General features: G+C 37.0%; 1 protein-coding gene across 4 annotated transcripts in view; it reads right to left on the bottom strand.

The window, feature by feature from the left end:
* VPS13C (vacuolar protein sorting 13 homolog C) overlaps positions 1-20,194 on the bottom strand; it is a 174,221-nt gene that overhangs the window by 108,017 nt on the left and 46,010 nt on the right. For all 4 annotated transcript variants that reach the window (XM_021094362.2, XM_021094365.2, XM_021094370.2 and 1 more), the window contains 11 exons: positions 19,316-19,422; positions 18,611-18,782; positions 17,355-17,417; positions 12,721-12,850; positions 12,065-12,159; positions 10,789-10,931; positions 9,444-9,636; positions 6,268-6,382; positions 5,022-5,158; positions 3,031-3,154; positions 1,550-1,667 (listed from right to left, as the gene is read on the bottom strand). In XM_021094362.2, the coding sequence (XP_020950021.2) occupies positions 1,550-1,667; positions 3,031-3,154; positions 5,022-5,158; positions 6,268-6,382; positions 9,444-9,636; positions 10,789-10,931; positions 12,065-12,159; positions 12,721-12,850; positions 17,355-17,417; positions 18,611-18,782; positions 19,316-19,422 (1,397 nt within the window). The remainder of the gene's footprint in view (positions 1-1,549; positions 1,668-3,030; positions 3,155-5,021; positions 5,159-6,267; positions 6,383-9,443; positions 9,637-10,788; positions 10,932-12,064; positions 12,160-12,720; positions 12,851-17,354; positions 17,418-18,610; positions 18,783-19,315; positions 19,423-20,194) is intronic.

Raw genomic sequence — 20,194 nt, 5'->3', positions numbered from 1 at the left:
TGAGCTGTGGTGTACGTCACAGATGCAGCTTGGATCTGATGTTGCTGTGGCTGTGATGTAGGCCGGCAGCTGAAGCTCTGATTGGACCCCCTAGCCTGGGAACCTCCATAAGCCGCAGATGCAACTCAAAAAAGCAAAAAAAAAAAAAAAAAAAAGAGAGAGAGAGAGAGAAAATAATTGATTCTAATTCTTTCAAAGGACTAACAAAAGCTGATTCTGATTCTTTTACAAGATCAACAACATTGGGCTGATCTAGTCAGACTGATCAGAAAAGGCACAAATTATAACATCAGGAATGAGAGAAATACCATCAACACAAATTCCATGTATTTTCTGACAACATACTCAACAACTAAGATATGACAGACAAACTTCCTTCTTTGCAAGGCAAATTACCAAAGATCATCAAAAAAATAGATAATGTGAACAGCAATCTATCTATTAAAGAAACTGAACTTGAGTTAAGGAAATTCAATTTGTAGTTAAAAACTCTCCCCCCTCAAAAAAAACTTCAGGCCCAGAAGAATTCTACCAAACATAACAGGGGAAAAAAAAGAAAACAATTCTACACATCTTCCTTCCATGAAGCCTGATATGATGATGAACAAGCAACTAAAAACTAAAACAAAAATAAAAGCAGAGATCAATATCCCTCAAAAACAGAGATGCAAGGATTTAAAACATCATAACAAAATTTCAGCAAGCCAAATCCAACATTTTAAAAGAGTAATACATCACTGTAAAATGAGGTTTATCTAGTAATGCCTGGCTGGTTTAATATCCAGTTGCTAGAGTATGAATGACCCATACAACGTGAATGAATCTCAAATTAACTATGCTGAAAGAAGCCAAATAGCAAAGAACTGAAATTGTATGATTTTATTTATACTAAATTCTTGAAAATTCTAACAAACCTACAGTGTGAGAAAGCAGATGAATGCTGTATGGAGACTGCGGGGAGAGGAATCAGCAGGTAGGGATCAAAGGGATGGAGTACGAAAGGGACACAAGGACCTCTAAGTGTGATGGGCATGATCATTATCTTGACTGCGATGATAGTTTCATATAAATACTTAAGTCAAAACATCAAAATTACACTTAAAATAGATGTAGCTTACTGACTGTCAATAAGACTTCAATTTAAAGGCTGTTTTTAAGAAGGTAGAAAAAATATTTCAGAATTATCTACTGAAATTCAAAATTCAGTTTCTACTTTCCATTTCCTTAGATTATTCTAAAAATTATATACAGTTCCTAATCAAAATAGCCTCTAATTTTTGAAGATTTTATTTTTCAGTACTGAACCTTGGATTTGATCTATTCAAAAACAGAGATAATCAACGTTTACAGAATGTAAAAGCCCAAATACTTCTAAAATAAGAGAGCTGATAAGTCAAATAAACATTTTCTTAAAAAATGTCTGCCAGAGTAAGTTAATCATTATTTTTTGTGTCCTTCAGAAATCTAGCTTTGCTTTTAAAATTCAGTAACTGATGCACATATAGTTCACCTTGTTGATTTTATAATATAAATGAAACTCATACATTACCTGGCCATTCGAGTATCTTTTTCTACCATTGCCTTTGCGACCTCAACATGAATGTCCATGGGTTGCAATATATGCATAGTTGATGGATGCTGAAATCGACACTTTTTCCAGTTTTCCTCTTTAAAAAAATTTCAAAAATTAAACAAGTTTATTAAATAATTATTTTCAGATCATCAAATGTTCTATGGAAAACTACTCTAACCTATTAGAAAATAATTAACAACTATATTCAATGATACCGACATTTACTTCTTTGAACATACAAGCTAAATGACCTATATTTTTTAATATAGATTAACTAAAGCCAAAGACTATGATATAAAAATAAGTCTAAATATTTGTTTGGAGAATATTTTCACAACATCTTGCATTTTAAAGGAAACAGGGGAAAAAACTCTACAAATTCATTGCCTTGGTTCCAGAATTAGAGATCAAGGTGGTTGGCTGCAGTGAAAAAAGGAAAAGAATAAAAAAAAAAAAAAGGTTCCTGGAGTTTCTAGGTGCAATAATTTTAAAGCAAAGCAGAAATTAGTTCTATCAAGCAAGACTTTATGACATAAAAATATAATAGTCATTTTTCTTCAAATAAGAAGTTTCCAAAGAAAGACTTTAAATGACAGAATCCTACAGAAATCTTAACTAAGGGCGATGACTGAACATCTTCTATCACTTATAATTCAAACAATTATTATTAAGTACATAAAACAAAAGGCAGCTTTAATGGTCTGCATAGGTACTTCTCGTCACAAAATCAATAGGTTCCTAGTCTATAAAACTAAGTAGATTTTACATATTTACATTTTAAAAAAGCTCATCACTCTCCTATAGTATACACACTCTACACAAGGAAATTATGTCTTTTCCTGCTATGAACTACAACAGTGATTACGCAAGAATATTTTGCAAATACTTAACAGCTTCTAGAAACTAATAGGGAACCAGCAATCTTCATTTAAGAAGGAGAAAATACCAAAGCTTTTGGAAACTAATTATATTCACTACCTTTAAGATTATATCCATACGTCTCGGATATCTAAAAAAGTAGAAAATGTAATACTACTCAAATCAACACTAGGTCAGTAGGAAAATATTTAAAAGTAAAAGATGCAAGTGAAAACAACACTGAGACATCCCAAACAGAGTGGGACAGAAGAACATGAGCCAAATGCAATTTTTATCCTGTGTTCTGGTTCTGGACAGTTTTATGTCACATTAAAAAAAAAAAAAAAGAAAAAAAAAAGGCAATGACTGGATTCAAATGGTACTAAGTACCTATCCTAAGATGAATAGTCAAATTTTTATGTCTATTCATAACTATAACAAAGATTTTCACTGATGGGCTCCTATGTGGTTCTCTTAAGTGACCCAGAGTATATAGGTTCAAAATGTCCTCAGAGTTGATATACATGCAAACATACAAATCTATTTACCAAAGCTACTTAACATAATTGAAAAATCCTAAAAAACCAACAATAGTTTACCTGCTCTTGCAAAGAGTAGTTGTACATTTTTTATTTCGACATCAAACTTGTCATATGCTTTATCCATTATTTCTTCCAGAGATGAATTATTAGTCTTCTGCAAACCTTGATCTTTACTATTAAGCTAAAATGAAGAAAAGACTTCAATTTTTTAACAGAAAGGTCTATATATCAACATACTTCAGATGTGTTTTCTTTCTCTCTCTCTTTTTTTTTTTTTTTTTTTGCTTTCTAGGGCCATTCCTGTGGCATATGGATGGTCCCAGGATAGGGGTCTAGGGGTCAAATAGGAGCTGCAGCTGCCGGCCTAAGCCACAGCCACAGCAACTTGGGATCCAAGCCACATCTGAGACCTACACCGCAGATCACAGCAATGCTGGATCCTTAACCACTGAGTAAGGCCAGGGACTGAACCCGAATCCTAATGGATACTAGTCAGGTTCATTACTGCTAAGCCACAACAGGAATTCCTAGTTGTGTTTTCTTAGAACCTAAATAAAATTAAAACATCCCCCTTAATGAATTCACATTTTGCTTAATTTTCTGATAATCATTAGCAAATATTTTATTAGGAATGTATCTCAGCATATCTCTATTATGCTTGGTAATAGGCACACAGCATTTTTTCACTAATTAGGAGATGAGTTATAAAGCCATCTGTCTCAAATAATCTGTCCAGATATGCAACTCTTACTTGGCTCTCAGGAGTTATTGCCGCTTATGGCTCAAGCTCCCCTACTAGATATCCTACACTCTTCACCATGAAACAGCAGGTTTTATTCCTTCTTCTCCCTACTATATCATTAAAATAATAAGGCCATTAGAACTCAGCTCCAATCTCAACTTCCTTTTCCGTCTTCTTAAAGGAAGCAAGAATCAATTCAGGGCTATGTTTCCTTTCATTTTTTTTTTTTTTTGTCTTTTTGTCCTTTTAGGGCCACACCCATGGCATATGGAGGTACTCAGGTTAGGGGTCCAATCTGAGCTGTAGCCACTGACCTACACCACACCCACAGCAATGCCAGATCCTTAAACCACTGAGCGAGGCCAGGGATGGAATCTGCAACCTCATGGATACTGATCAGATTCATTTTTGCTGAGCCACAGGAATTCCCAGGGCTATGTTTCTTGAAATCTTCACTTTTTCTCAAAGAATTGGATTTCTAAGAGGTTCAACACCCAAACTTTTAGAATTCATATGCTATTCAGTTGCTGACAGTGATTTAACAAACACATTCATATGTATATAATTTTCTATTGTCAAGCTATATAAATTAAAAAAGAAGAAAACTACATATAGAATCTGGAAACCTAGGAGTGCTTGAAAACTAGAAGTACTTCCCTCCAATTGCAAAATGACAGCAGTGTGTGGCTGTGGCAGCTCCAATTAGACCCCTAGCCTGGGAACTTCCATATGCCATGGCTGCGGCCCTAAAAAGACAAAAAAAAAACAAAAAAAGAAAGAAAGAAAGGAATGACAGCAGTGGAGTTCCCCATCCTGGCTCAGTGGTTAATGAACCTGACTAGTATCTATGAGGACTCGGGTTCCATCCCTGGCCTTACTCAGTGGGTTAAGGATCTGGTATTGCCGTGAGCTGTGGTGTAGGTCGCAGGCTTGGCTAGGATCCCATGTTGCTGTGGCAGTGGCGTGGGCCTGCAGCTACAGCTGATTCAACCCCTAGGCCTGGGAACCTCCATGTGCCACGGGTACAGCCCTAAATAGACAAAAAGACAAAAAAAGACAGGAGTAATCCAGTCCTCAATGTCAAATTATCCACCAATGTCAAATCACCTATTTCAGAAAATGTTACCTTTTCTTAATAGACATAAAATACATATAAACTGCACAATCTAAGCTAGGCTTGACAAAATGCTAAGAAGAAATAAATCTAGGTTTAGTTTAAGTGAACTCAGAGAAAAACAGCAAACTGTCAGACCAGTAGCTACTAAGCTGAGCAAAAATGGGCAGAGAGAAATGCATATACACCTACCTGAAATGTACCAAAATCTAAAATAAGAAGATCTGACTTTTCGTGGTGGAAACCTGTCTGTGGAACTATTAGGTAAGAAGGCTTCAGATTTATCCTTAAATCAAGGACTTTTCGAGTTTCAATAATATGTGTAAGTCCTAAAAGAAGAAAAAGAAATAATGAAAGATTAGATGGTCAAGCTAAAATATGTAACCATATTATTATTATTATTATTATTATTATTATTTTTGCTTTTTAGGGCCATACCCATGGCATGTGGAGGTTCCCAGGCTAGAGGCCTAATCCAAGCTACAGCTGCTGGCCTACACCATAGCCACAGCAATGCAGGATCCAAGCTGCATCTGTGACCTACAGCATAGCTCATGGCAACCCCAGATCGTTAACCCACTGAGTGAGGCCAGGGATCAAACCCACAACCTCATGGTTCCTAGTTGGATTCATTTCCACTGCACCATGATGGGAACTCCTGTAACCATATTATTAACAACAAGAATAAGAATAAGAGTATCGGGAGTTCCTGTCATGGCACAGCAGAAACAAATCTGACCAGGAACCAAGAGGTTACGGGTTCAATCCCTGGCTTCACTTGGTGGGTTGAGGATCCGACATTGCTGTGAGCTGTGGTGTAGATTGCAGCTGCAGCTCGGATCTCAGGTTGCTATGGCTGTGGTGTAGGCTGGTAGCTATAGTTCTGATTGGACCCCTAGCCTAGGAACCTCCATATGCCATGGGTGCGGCCCTAAAAAGCAACAAAAAAAAAAAAAAAAAAAAATAAGAATATCACTTGAAAAGTATTTGGGAGGAGCATCAGTTCTTTTCAGATTAGAGTCTTCATTCAACACATATGGTCCATGGAAAACAATCCTTTCACAGAGTACAGTAAACCCAACACAGCTAGTATTTTATCCTGAGATAGAAAAATTCATTATTTCTTTAGTTAAGTGACCAGATAAAGTAGTTGGCTTGAGTTTAGAGGCCATATTGTACAAATGTACTTATCTTTAAAATTTGATTCACACACAGTATAGTGAACAGCTGCTTAAGAACTGAGAGAGAGCAATGTTCTCCATCACAAGCACACTCTGCAACACAGGTCGTTGAAGGTTAACAGCAGAGAGACTCATCTGTGCCCCCTATTACTATCTTTCTCATCTACTCTAGGAGGCATATTTGATAAAAAGTAACATATGCTATTTTAAATATAACATTTACATTAGAAAAGAAAAAAATGTTGAGCTTAGTTTACCTGTAGCTGTTCTCTCTTTAATTTCTTCCAGCTTCATCAAGGTAGCTGATGTTATTTGCTCAAGATCTAATCCCTTATTTGATTGAAAGAATTCAACCACTGCATTGATGGTTTTCTGTAAAATAATTTAAAATATAAGCAAGTTAATCACAGTACTTTGATATTATAAATTTTAAAGTTTCAGTTTAATTCTTTTTTTTTTTTTTTTTTTTTTTTTTGTCTTTTTGCTATTTCTTTGGGCCACTCCCGTGGCATATGGAGATTACCAGGCTAGGGGTCTAATCGGAGCTGTGGCCGCTGGCCTATGCCAGAGCCACAGCAACGCGGGATCTGAGCCGCGTCTGCAACCTACACCATAGCTCACGGCAACACCGGATCCTTAACCCACTGAGCAAGGCCAGGGATCGAACCCACAACCTCATGGTTCCTAGTCGGATTCGTTAACTGCTGCGCCACGATGGGAACTCCTAAGTTTAATTCTAATCAACTCTGGCTTTGAACTGAGGAGGTAGCAACAAAGATAATCTACCCTACTGAATCTCCCTCTGGAGTGAAAGAGAACCTGGAAAAAAAAGCCCAATTAAGCTTACTGGAAAGGCAACCAGTGTGTGCATACTGTTAAGGTGATCTCAAGTATGTGCTATGGTATCTTGCTGATATAGCAATGGGGCAGTACTTCTAGTCTTAGCCTCCAGATTAGAAGGGGAAACTCTACCTCTCTACACTACAACTGGACTCCCCCGCACTTTGAAGTTTAGAAAGGAAATAAGAAAGCCATAGAGTCCTTAACCCATATCCAAAACTTGAACTTAAAAATCAGATATTCTGCAGAAAGAATGAGTTCTGGGGACTGGATATACAACAGTATGAAATATCAGCAATATATATAACAATACTCAACAATACCGAAGTATGCACTTAAAAATGGCTAAGATGGTACAAAAAACACATGAAAAAATGCTCATCTCTAATTATTAGAGGAATGAAAATCAAAACTACTATAAGGGAAGTTCCCATCATGGCTCAGCGGTAACAAACTCAACTAGTATCCATGAGGATGCAGGTTTGATTCCTGGCCTCGCTCAGTGGGTGAAGGATCCAACGTTGCCATGAGCTCTGGTGTAGGTCACAGAGACACAGCTTGGATCTGGCATTGTTGTGGCTGTGACAGAGGCTCGCAGCTACAGCTCTGATTTGACCCCTAGCCTGGGAACTTCCATATGCTGCAGGTGCAGCCCTAAAAAGAAAAAAAAAAAAAAAAAACTACTACGTCAGTACCACCTCACACTAGCCAAAATGGCCACCATCAAAAATCATTGTCTACAAACAATAAATGCTGGAGAGGGTGCAGAGAAACAAGAACCCTCTTACACTGTTGGTGGGAAGGTACACTGGTGTAACCACTATGGAAAATAGTTTGGAGGTTCCTCAAAAAACTAAATATAGAACTATCATATGATCCAGCAATCACACTCCTGGGCATATATCCAGAGAAAACTGTAATTCAAAAAGATACATGCACCCCAAAGTTCATTGCAGCACTATTCACAATAGCCAAGACATGGAAGCAACCTAAATATCCATCAACAAAGGAAGAGATAGAGATGTGGTACATATATTCAGTGGAATATTACTCAGCCATAAAAAGAATGACATAATGCCATTTGCAGCAATGGGTTGGATGGACCTGGAAACTATCATACTCAGTGAAGTTAGACAGTGAAAGACAAATACCACATGGTATCACTTACATGTGGAATCTAAAAAAAAAAAAGGATATAAATGAACTTATTTGCAGAACAGAAACAGACTTTGAGAAACTTATGGCTACCAAAGGGGACAGGAATGGGGGCAGAAGGGATGGACTGGGTGTTTGGGACTGGCATATGCACACTGAGGCCAGCGGGGACCTGCTATATAGCACAGAGAAGTCTACCCAATATTCTATGATAATCTACGTGGGAGAAGAATCTGAAAGAGAATGGTATGTGCATATGTATAACTGAATCACTTTGTTGCACAACAGAAATTATCATAACCATTTAAATCAAGTGTACTTCAATAAAACTTTGGGAAAAATAAGTTGAACACAGAGCTGTAACACTATGTAGCCAATCTTGATGTGATGGTAGGGGGGGCATGTTTTATCTATGAGCCTCAAAAGAAATGTCACATATCTTTCAGAAATGGATTAAGAGGAGTTACTGTCATGTCTCAGTGGTAATGAACCCAACCAGGATCCATGAGGACACAGGTTCAATTCCTGGCCTTGTTCAGTGGATCAAGGATCCTGTGTAGCTGTAAACTGTGGTGTAGGTTGCAGATGTGGCTCAGATGCCAAGTTACTGTGGCTGTAGTATAGGCTGGTAGCTGCAGTTATGATTCAACCCTTAGCCTGGGAACCTCCATATGCCCTGGATGCAGCCATGAAAGAAAGAAAAAGAAAGAAAAGAAAGAAAAGGAAGGAAGGAAAGAAGGAGTTAAGAGGTTTATGATTCTGATTTAGGTCAAAAACACGGTGAATTTTTTAAAAATTGGTTAAAATGGTAAATTTTGTTATATGTACTTTACCACAACTTAAAATTAAAAAAAAAAAAAAATCAGAGAATACAGTAAGTTCTACTTTCCACCCACACTATAAATCTACTTCTAAACTGTAAAGTAAAAATAAGTCAGGGATCTCAATAACAGCGTGGGGCCAACCTACAAGTGTTGTAATGATTTATGAGCCCCACCTATCCTGCTGGCTATCTCAAGATGAGGTAAGAGAATCTGAATAAAGATGGAGATACAGATACAGAACTTGAGTCAGTATTTCAATAACACAGAAATGGTAACATGAGGTTGCAGGTTTGATTCCTGGCCTCACTCAGTGGGTTAAGGATCCAGCGTTGCTGTGAGCCGTGTCTGTGTGTGTGTAGGATGCAGAGGCAGCTCAGATCTCTCGTTGCTATGGCTGTGGCATAGGCCAGCAGCTAAAGCTCCAATTCGACCCCTAGCCTGGAAACCTCCGTATGCTGCAGATGCGGCCCTAAAAAACAAAACAAAACAGAAAGCATTGGTAAACTCAGCTAAGTAAATAAAGGTGAAAATATATGAAAAAAGAAAAACAAAAAAACCACATGTCAGAAGCATATGACAAGTTTAATAAAAATTCACTTTCTTCTTATACTCACAGCATCATAGACGACCTCTACAGGCTGAGACTGAACAACCAGAGTCTGGTCAGCAGTACTATTCTCTGGATTGGTTTCAAATTCGATTTTAAGCAAGGATGATGCAGTATCACCAATTGAAGCCACAAGAGATGGTATAATATCTTGCTGTCTCAGACCTGTTATATACCAGTGTTCTAATTTTGCTGCCACCCTACAATCCAATGAGGAAAAAAGTATTATAAATAAGATCTTTTGTAATATAATTAGGTTAAAATAAAAATTTCCCTTAAAAAAAAAAAATTCCTTTAAGAGCCAAGATGAAACCTACTACCCAAAGCTGAAGTCCAAACTCTTTAGCCTGGCATTCAATTACCCACACAATCTGGGAGTTTTATTCTGTCTTGGTTTATTTTTTTGTTCTCCTCATCCTCATGAAAAATCCACTCTGGCCAACCTCAGAACACTGCAGAACTGTGGCATGAATACAAGCTATGGAACCCATCTTCCTATTTCATGCCACTCTCCTCCCTCATCCCTGCTCCTTTCCATGCAGCTAGCCTAAGCCCCAATTCTCCAAGCCCAAGCAATTCTATTCCACAACTGAACTTCTGTAGCATTAACCACAAGGTATTTACAACACCTTATTTAAGAGCTCTTTAATATGCTATACAGTTTTTTTTCTTTATTTTATTTTATTTTCCCACTGTACAGCAAGGGGATCAAGTCATCCTTACATGTATACATTTACATTTTTTTTCCGCTATATAGATTTTAAATTAACATTTCGTATTTCCTCTCTTCTCAACAACAGCATAAACAACTTGAAAATAGAAACATTTTCCTATGCATACATAGCCTTCAGAGTACCAGATCTCTGAATCAGACAATACCCAAAAAATATTGGTGAAAGAAAGGAGGAAAGGGAAAACAAATAATGAGATCCTCACATAGCTCCACAAGAAAGCAAACTCAGGAATTCCCATCGTGGCTCAGTGGTTAACGAATCTGACTAGGAACCATGAGGTTGCAGGTTCGATCCCTGGCCTTGCTCAGTGGGTTAAGGATCCAGCGTTGCCGTGAGCTGTGGTATAGGCTGCAGACGCAGCTTGGATCCTTCGTTGCTATGGCTGTGGTGTAGACTGGCGGCTACAGTTCCGATTGGACCCCTCCTAGCCTGGGAACCTCCATATGCCGAGGAAAGGCAAAAAGACAAAAAAAAAAGAAATAACCACCTTCACAACAAAAGGAAAAGAAATTAGGGAGGAACAACCATTAATCTGTTTTTTATGCTAAATAATACTATATTTTTTGGCCTTAAGTCATACCTAGAAATAAGAACTAAAATAATAACTTTTTTACTTACTTAAGTGCTTGTGCTCCTGGTCGCTGAGATACGTGGGTACCCAGGCCAATTATTTGAATTTTTAGTATTTCTGGAACATTTTTGTTTTCTCTTATTGTAACAGAGGTGCTTACTAGCTTCAGAGCCACTATATAAGCGACATACTAAATGAAAAAACGAATGAAAACTGTGAGCTTTTACGTATTATTTTCTCTAATAATTTCTTATGTAAATTTGTTAAATTATAAAGTGATCCAAAAAACAATATGGTAGGTTTTTGCGTAAATATGTTCATTGAAAAAAAAAAAAAAAGAAGAAGAAGAACATTAGAAAACTCAATGCGGGAATTCCAGTTGTGGCTTAGGTAACGAATCCAACTAGCATCCATGAGGATGTGGATTCAATCCCTGGCCCTGCTCAGTGGGTTAAGGATCCTGCATTGCTGTGGCTGTGGTGTAGACTGGCAGCTACAGCTCTGATCTGACCTACAGTGGGGGAACTTCCAGATGCTACAGGTGTGCCCCCCCAAACCCCCGGAAAAAGCCTAAATAAATAAATAAAATTTAAAACTTCTTAAAAAAAAAAGAAAACTCAATGTAAAATACAACTTTTTTGGGGGGGTGAGGGGCTGCATCTGCAGCATAGGGAGGTTCCCAGGCTAGGGGTTGAATCAGAGCCGCAGCTGCAGGTCTACACCACAGCCACAGCAACACAGATCCAAGTCATGTCTGCAACCTACACCACAGCTCACAGCAATGCCAGATCCTTAACCAACAGAGCGAGGCCAGGGATCAAACCCACATCCTCACTGATACCAGTCAGGTTTTCACCACTGAGCCACCATGGGAACTCCAAATATGACGTTTATGAAAGATTCAAAATTAATTTCCCTTCCTATCTATTGTAAGGTCCATGTTTTATCCTTGACAGTAATTACATAGCTGTTATTTGTAATAAATCAAATGAGCAATACATTTTGGTTTTGCTCATTCTTCTACATGAGTTACATTCCACACAACAAAAAAAAATTTAGGGTAAAATTTTTGAAAGATTCAATTTGCTTCTATAGAAAGTACTTCTTATCAGTTATTCTTACACTCATTAAAGCAACTAAATCTAAATTTAGAGAGTTTTAATTGATAAAGTCTGACTGAAGCATTTAGCAAAATAGTAAAGCATTTATGTTATAAATTGTAACATATTTTTAATAGTTACTTTAAAAATCAACTTATTTAACCCAATTCAGGATAATACAGAAAAATGAAACCATCTAAACAATTACCACCTGAATAATTACCTGCTTTGGTAAAGTCAGGTTGTGGGCACTCTCACTATAGCCAATAGCCGTGAAGAGCTTATCCTTTTCCTCCGGAGTCATAAGGTCATCAATAGCTACAAAAAGACAGTATTTCAAGAAATCAATTGCTTCAGTTTTACATATTCAATCAAAAAGATCAAACCAAACTAACAAGCAGCCCCAAATCAATAGACACAAATGCCGAAGCAAAAGCAGTCAAGTAACTTCCTCCTATATACTCCTTTGACATGTTAAAACAAACATCATGTATTTGGTTGTTTAGGTCAAGGAGAAGCAAAGAGATACCTCGAAGGGCATTTGGACGTCATATAAAAACTTGAGAATTCCCCAAGTAGTTAAAAACTTGAGTGAAACTTTTAATTAAATATCCACGTAAAAAGTAACAATAAGGAACGCTGCATGTGAGATTTCGGAATTTCAACTTTTAAAATTTCACACAAATCATTTTTCTCAAAAATTCAAAAGTTTTATTTAAGCACAGAAATGTCCTAGGCTGATATATTTACTGATAGCATTATTCTGAGCTACTTTTATTTCAAAAATATTATGAAATGAAATGAACTATCTGGCTAAAATAAAATTTACGTATATTTTTCCTTACCACTGTGATATAAATTATCTGACTTGAAACTTACTTTCAGGAATCAGAGATTCTTCATCTTTTTTCTTAGATTCCTTCTTACCCCAAAACCCACTAAACCAGCCTCCACGTTTTTCTCCTGTCTCAGCAGACTTTTTCCTTAATTTCTGCCCAGATCGAATCACCTAAAAATCAAAATCAAAAACTTTAAAAAAAAAAAGCCCCCATCCCTTTCAAGTGTAACCAGGTAAGAACAAAGGCTAATGTTTTTTAACAGTACATTAAGTTAAAAGCAGTCAATAAAGCTAGTTCCTTCCTAAATGATGCTCAACATTATCTGGTTAATATTAGTTAATATTATTTTTGGCCATGCCTGCAGCATGCAGAAGTTCCCAGGCCAGGGACTGAACCCACGTCAGGGACTGAACCCACGTCATAGCAGCAACCTGAGCCACAACAGTGACAACACCAGATCCTTAACTTGCTGAGCCACCAGGGAACTCCAATCGTTCCACTATTAACTCAATTTACTTTCCACACGTACTGATAGCATTTTGATGAAGCTGCATTTTGTGAGTGATCTAATTAAGCTTTCAAGTACAATTTTCCTAAAGAATGTGTCTTGCAAATTTCTAAAATAAGGAGCCACAAGGATAGCAGATCTTGAAAATGAAAAGTACCCTGAGGGAGTTCCCTATGAGGCTCAGAAGTTAATGAACCCAACTAGGATCCATGAGGATGCAGGTTCGATCCCTGGCCTTGCTCAGTGGGTTAAGGATTCAGCATTGCCGTGAGCTGTGGTGTAGGTCACAGACGTGGCTCAGATCCCATGTTGCTGTGGCTATGGTGTAGGCCGGCAACTGTAGCTCTGACTCAACCCCTAGCCTGGGAACTTCCATAGGCCTTGGGTGTGGCCCTAAAAAGACAAAAAAAAAAAAAAAAAAAAAGTACCCTGAAAGGAAGATGCTTCCACATTCAGAAGTAGAATGTAACAATCCTATTTCATAATTCATTCAATTAGTTTGCTAACTATGGATATGTTTGGGAGGTAGACTATAAATAAAAGCAGAAAGTCCTTGAATCTCGTTTCATCCTCTTTTTTCAACAAATCCTGGCTTGATTTTCTGTTATTCCTTGTCTTTACTAACTTTTCAGTAAGATACAGAGATGTATAACCCAAAAGCAGAAAACTGAAGGATAAAAAGAAAAAAGGGGATAAGTAATGTAGACTCTACCTTCTTATCCTTTGAGTAAACTTCTTTGAATAAGTAAATAATTTTACAACTTTAAATATAAAATATTTTAAATTGGTAGTGAATTAATAACATAAATGCAAGCTTTTGTGTGTACCGAAAAGTGAAATAAACCAAAAGAGAAGAGAAGAATTCCATAGTTAAGAGAGTAAGTTTGATTAACAACAACCTAACTTAAACAAAATAAGTTGTCTTTAACAAGTAGACATTAAGGGAGTTCCCATTGTGGCACAGCAGAAACGAATCCGACTAGGAACCATAAGGTTGAAGGTTCGATCCCTGGCCTCACTCAGCAAGTTAAGGATCTGGACTTGCTGTGAGCTGTGGTGTAGGCCGAAGACATGGCTTGGATCCTGCGTTGCTGTGGCTGTGGTGTAGGCCGGCAGCTGTAGCTCCATTTCGACCCCTAGCTTAGGAACCTCCATATGCCACAGGTGTGGCCCTAAAAAGCAAAAAAAGAAAACAAATAAACAAACAAAAAAAAAACAAGTAGACATTAAACAAATAATAAGGGAATAGGTCTACAACTGCCCACAAAATCATTGATGATGCCAGTTTTATCTCAACTATAACTATCTTTTGTCAAGCTTAATCCATTTTTTAGCAGTCAGAAATGTAATGGGTAAAAAGATATATACAGTTGACTAGTTGATATTCTATATGAAAAACTAACTCTTCTGGCATAGAATATTAGTGTGCTTTTTTATTTTTCACAGTAAAATACATCTATATGAGATCAAAAATAAACTTAAACATGCATATAAAACCTAACATGAAGAAAGACAGATGCAGAACCTTTTCATTTTTTCCTAAATATCACCTATGTTGCCATCACTTCCTCCCTGTCCAGCTAAGAGTCCGTGGTAAATAACTTCTGCCAATCCTCTGCCTACATTTTAAACTCTCTGGCCCTACGGAGTTCCACTACAATGAAAGAACATCAATCCTGGGTGAACCTCATTGCCTTCTCTTCATCTACATCCCATTCTTCCTTAGCCACTGCATCTAATAATTAAACTTCTTTCTTCAATTTTTAAACAACTTGTTAAGTGGTATTAAGAACACCCAATTTGGAGGTCCCTTGTGGCTCAGCAAGTTAAGGATCCAGTGTTATCACTGCTGCAGCTCAGGTCACTGCCATGGTGTGTGTTCAGTCCATGGCCTAGGAACTTCTGCATACCATAGGCATGGCCAAAAAAGAAAAAAAATTATGTTGGATAAATGTTTCCGTGGAATAATATATAAAACAGAACACTTTCTTCTTTTTCTTTTTTTTGCTTTTTAGGGCCGCACCTGTGACATGTGGAAGTTCCCATGCTAGAGGTCGAATTGGAGCTACAACTACTGGCCTACACCACAGCCACAGCTACACAGAATCCAAGCCGTATCTTCGAGCTACACCAAAGCTCTCAGCAATGCCATATGCTTAACCCTCTGTGCGAGGCCAGGGACTGAACCTGAATCCTCACGGATACTAATCAGATTCATTTCCACTGAGCCACAACAGGAACCTCCTGTCATTTTTTTTAAAAAAGAAAGAAAATAGGAGTTCCCGTCGTGGTTCAGTGGTTAACGAATCCAACTAGGACCCATAAGGTTGCGGGTTTGATCCCTGGCCTTGCTCGGTGGGTTAAGGACCTGGCATTGCCATGAGCTGTGGTGTAGGTTGCAGGCGCGGCTCAGATCCCACGTTTCTGTGGCTGTGGTGTAGGCCAGCAGCTACAGCTCCAATTAGACCCCTAAGTCTGAGAACCTCCATATGCCGTGGGAGCAGCCCTAGAAAAGGCAAAAAGACAAAAAATAAAAAATTTTTAATTAAAAAATAAATAAATAAAAAAAAGAAAATAAAGTTACAAAACCTCTTCTTGACTCCACATCCCCCACCAGTTGCCACTCCATTTAGCCTGTTTTCCACCTGCAGAGATATATCATACTGTTTGTATCTACTTTCTCCAATTCTTCATCTTCCATCCTCTCTCACTTCTATCAAATTTCTACTCGTAACAGTCTATAAAACTTGCTCTTTAAGTGACTTTTTTATGGCTAAATCTAATGATGGAACTTTCAGTTCCACGATGGTTTAAGCCTTCTACAGCCCATCCTTCACTGCTGATTACAATGAGAAATTGTAGATAAAACACAGAAGACACCTATCACAGACTGTAAAAAAATAAGTAAAGTAGGCAGATGGTGGAGAGGAGTCAACACTTCGAGAAGCGACCTTCACAAGGGTGAGTTCCTCACATTTTTTTCCCACAGGTTGTATCCGCCCTTCACCTGCCCCTGAACTTCTCGCTCCAGGGGTCTTACCCTCGGGTAGTCCCCTTCCCTTGAGTGCAGGCATGACCTGTGACTTGTTTCTAACAAATAAAATAGGGCAAAGGTGCCAAGATTTACATGATTATGTGCACAAAATTGCAGCGGCTGTCTTGCCAGAATATCTCTCTCCCTTAGAAGAAGCAAGCTGCCATGTTGTGGGCTAAGCGGAGAGGCCCAACTGGCAAGAAAGTCAAGTGCTATTGATGAGCTGAGGGCAGCCTCTAGCCAACAGCCAGCAAGAAACTCAAGTCTTCCATCCCACAAACACAAGGAGGTAAATTCTGCCAACAGAAGCAGATTCCTCATCAGCTATTCCCTAAATGAGAACACAGTTTATTCACCACCTTGATGCAATATTTTGTGACCTTAAGCAGAGAACTTGGTGAGCAGAGGGCTGGACTTCTGACCCTCAAAAAACCTGAGATAATAATAGTGTGTTGTTTTAGATCACTAAGTTTTTCAAGCAACCAGAGAAAACTACTTCACACGGCTCTGCCCTGAGAGAGACTGAATCACAGAGCCATGCAGAGGCACAGGCATTGAAACCTGAGAAACTCCAAGGAGCCAGAAAATGGAGTCCATTAGAGCCAGTGCATAGGGGAAATTCCAGTGGGGAAGAGCCAGAGAATGGGAGAGCTCTTTAATTCTGTGTATGAACCTGCCCAAATTTCAGGGAGGGAAAGAAGGAGGGAGAGAGAGACAAAAGAATATGGGTGAAGGAAAGGAAGAAGGAAGGAAGGGAAGAGGGAATAAAGAGAAAGAAACAGGTGATACAGAGAATAAATAAGTCTTTCATGGGAGAAGAATTGAAAGCCTATACATCAAAATGTTAACAGTATTATTCTAGGTGGCTAGGATTATAGATGATTTTTTCTTTCTTTCAGGGAGTTATCAAATTTTTTGTTACCAATTTTAAAACTTTTTCCCTTCATATTAGTGGATTTTTTCCAATATTCAATTTTATTTTCTCCTGAGACTAAATAAAGCCATGAAAACTCAACCTTTATTCTTGAGTAAATATCAACAACTTCCCATGGAATTCAGATTTCTTTATCGCAGGTTTAAAGGGGTTAATATTAACATGTTTAAAACAAAATCAGCCAATAAAAATGATTACCTCAACTTGTGCTTGCTGCCTTGCTAAAATTATGTTAAAAACATCTAGAGTCTTCTCCAAATCCTATAAAACAAAGAGACACTTATAAACAAAGAAAACAATCATTAGATTAAAAAAAATTTTTTTCTTCTATAATTCTAAGTTTATTCTAGTCCATGAACAAACAGCGTCTGTGATCTAATGAAAGTAAGTATAAATTTGGACACAAACTTAGCTTTTACACTTTCTTCTTGTTGCAATGTGAGAAACAGCTTTCCAAGAAAGCAAATCCTCATTACATACAATATGGAGATAAGAATGTTAATGAGACTACTATAATACACAGATAGCCATATATGCAAATGGAAACAAGAATACTTAGGTGGGGGACCTGTTTATCCTTATGGTTGTTACTTCTGACTCCCTCTATTCGACATTATTTATAATCACTGTACTAAAAAGCACCTTAATAAAACACAAAATTTAGGAACGTAAAATTCTGCAAATCAAATAGGCTAAAGCAGAAACTGATCTAGGGAATTTACTTAAGAGGAATCTAACACGTTCTGGGTGACCTGTGTGTCAGGAGCTCTTCTGTGTTATTTCATGCAATTCTCACAACTCTCTAAGATGTATACTGTTTCCGTTTTATGCATGAGAACACCAGACCTGAGAAACTAAGAAATGTGATGCTTTTTCTAATATACAATATAAGTGATTATCATATATTTCAGAATAATAGGAATTCAATTAATTTTTTACACAGTGAATTTGTGGCAAAATAGTTATATAGTTAAGATCAAATGATATTAAGCAAGTTATGCATTCAGTGTATCTTTTTCCCACATTTCAGAAGGGGATAAATAAGACTCGTATCTTGAGGAATAAGGCCAATTTTTCACAAGTAATGTTTGAATTCTTTAAAAAAAAAAAAAGCCACTAACAAAACCAGCAATACACATCTAGCTAATAATAAGCACATATCTGAACATCTCTGATAATGATTTTCTAAATATTATTATAAAAACCAAACACATTTCTCCAAATAGTTTATAGTAACCTTATTTTATCAGATATTAGGATATGAGAGAAAGGTTTTTAAAAGAAGAAAAAAACTAGGAAAAAATATTCTGCATTTTTTTCATAAAATTCTCTCAAAAAGAGATCAGTTCTGTTTTTCCTAAAAATTACATTTTAATTCAAATTAAATTTAGAAGAATTAACATTAAAGGATGATTTAACAGATAACAGCTCTCACCAATACATGAAAGATATACCTGAATTTGCTTCTGTATTTCTTCTGGGACTTTAGTCTGGGTTAGCTTATTTTTGTAGGCACTTTTATAACTCTTGAGCAACTGCCTGTGTTTTTTTATGTTACTCCATGACCACATCTGTGTATGCCTCCTTATATGAACTTCAAGAACAGAATCAATTGCATATTTCCACCTGCAAATGAAGTTTTGTTAATGCACACAAAATATAAAGGAAAATAACTTTAACATTTTAGAGCTATACTGTTAACTTATTTTGTTCTTGTTCACTGTGTTCCTCTAAGAGCTCAGCAATAATATTTCAATTCCGTAGTACAATTCTCGGACTTAAACAGACTATGAAATGAGCAAATCACTCCAGGAAGAGGGTATGCCAAACCATGCCAAAATCATAAAAGCACAAAATGACATATTGCGTGAAAGAGTATCCCAACATGGTTATAACACTGAGTCCACATGTAGGACCAAAGGGCACTAAGACCAGAAAAGTGCTGACAATCTAGAATGCCAAGTTAGGAATTAAGAGGAGGAGTACAAGAGAATGTGTTTATGAAACAAGTAATAAGGACATAATAAAAAAGATATCCCTCTAATGTCTACTTTTTAAAGTAGCTTCATTATATCACTTTAAGAGTCTTTAGCTCTGAGAGTCCCTAACTTATGATTATATGTTTCTTATTTTAAAAAATTTTTTTAAATTTAACTTACCATTGTCGACCATGGTTATGAAGCGGTAAATAAGGTTTGTATTTCCTGTAAGGAGCATTTCTAACCATATAATCCACTGACTCCAAAAAGTCAATCATACTTAAGTACTATTAAAACAAAAATCAAATTATATTTATTACATTGTGCACATGCATAAAGACCAAATTTTATTATATTTCCAGTATAGTGAGACTTCAAATTTCCTGAATGAATACGACAGTTGCCTAAATTCAATAAAATATTTCATCCAATTTAAGACATCAATTATAAGTTGCAAGGTAATCTTTAAGTTTCGCTCCAAAAGAAAACCCAGTGCTGCCAATTAAGCTGCCATTATCACCAATGACAATATATATCCTATTTTCGAGTATGTTGAAATGTGAAATAAATATACATTTTAGAACCAATGAAATATGGTATCTTTAACTACTGACATGGAGCATGATTATTCCTAAAACTACATATTTTTCCTCTGGACCATCATTTCAAGCCTTGGCTATTTATGAACTGAGTTTCAAACTGCTCCAGAATATTACTATATAATGAAGCAAGACAAAGCTATTTAATCACCTATCTTACCACCAAGACAACTGTGTGTGTATCTGGTCAACAGCTCAAATGATTAGAAATATATACACACATACATACACACACCAACACACAACTGTAGATAAGATGAAGAAAGGGGAAGTCCAGCTGGTGCTTCTCTATGGTTCTAAACTCAACTCCACCTAAGAGTTACCGTGTGGCTATTCAGTACTCAGCATACGGATAGTCTGAACTTAAATGTACTAATAAGTGTAAAACATAACCCAGATTTTGAAGACTTAAGGAAAAATAAAAGGATATACAATATCTTAACAACTTCTAATTTTGATT

This window comes from Sus scrofa, chromosome 1 (genome assembly GCF_054392235.1).
Source record: "Sus scrofa isolate SSC_HxYL_T2T_F1_AM1 chromosome 1, Sscrofa_HxYL_maternal_Yorkshire_Landrace_v2.0, whole genome shotgun sequence".
NCBI classification, from domain to species: domain Eukaryota; kingdom Metazoa; phylum Chordata; class Mammalia; order Artiodactyla; family Suidae; genus Sus; species Sus scrofa.
The sequence above is the reverse complement of the archived record's forward strand: the minus strand, read 5'-3'. Positions and strand labels throughout refer to the sequence as shown.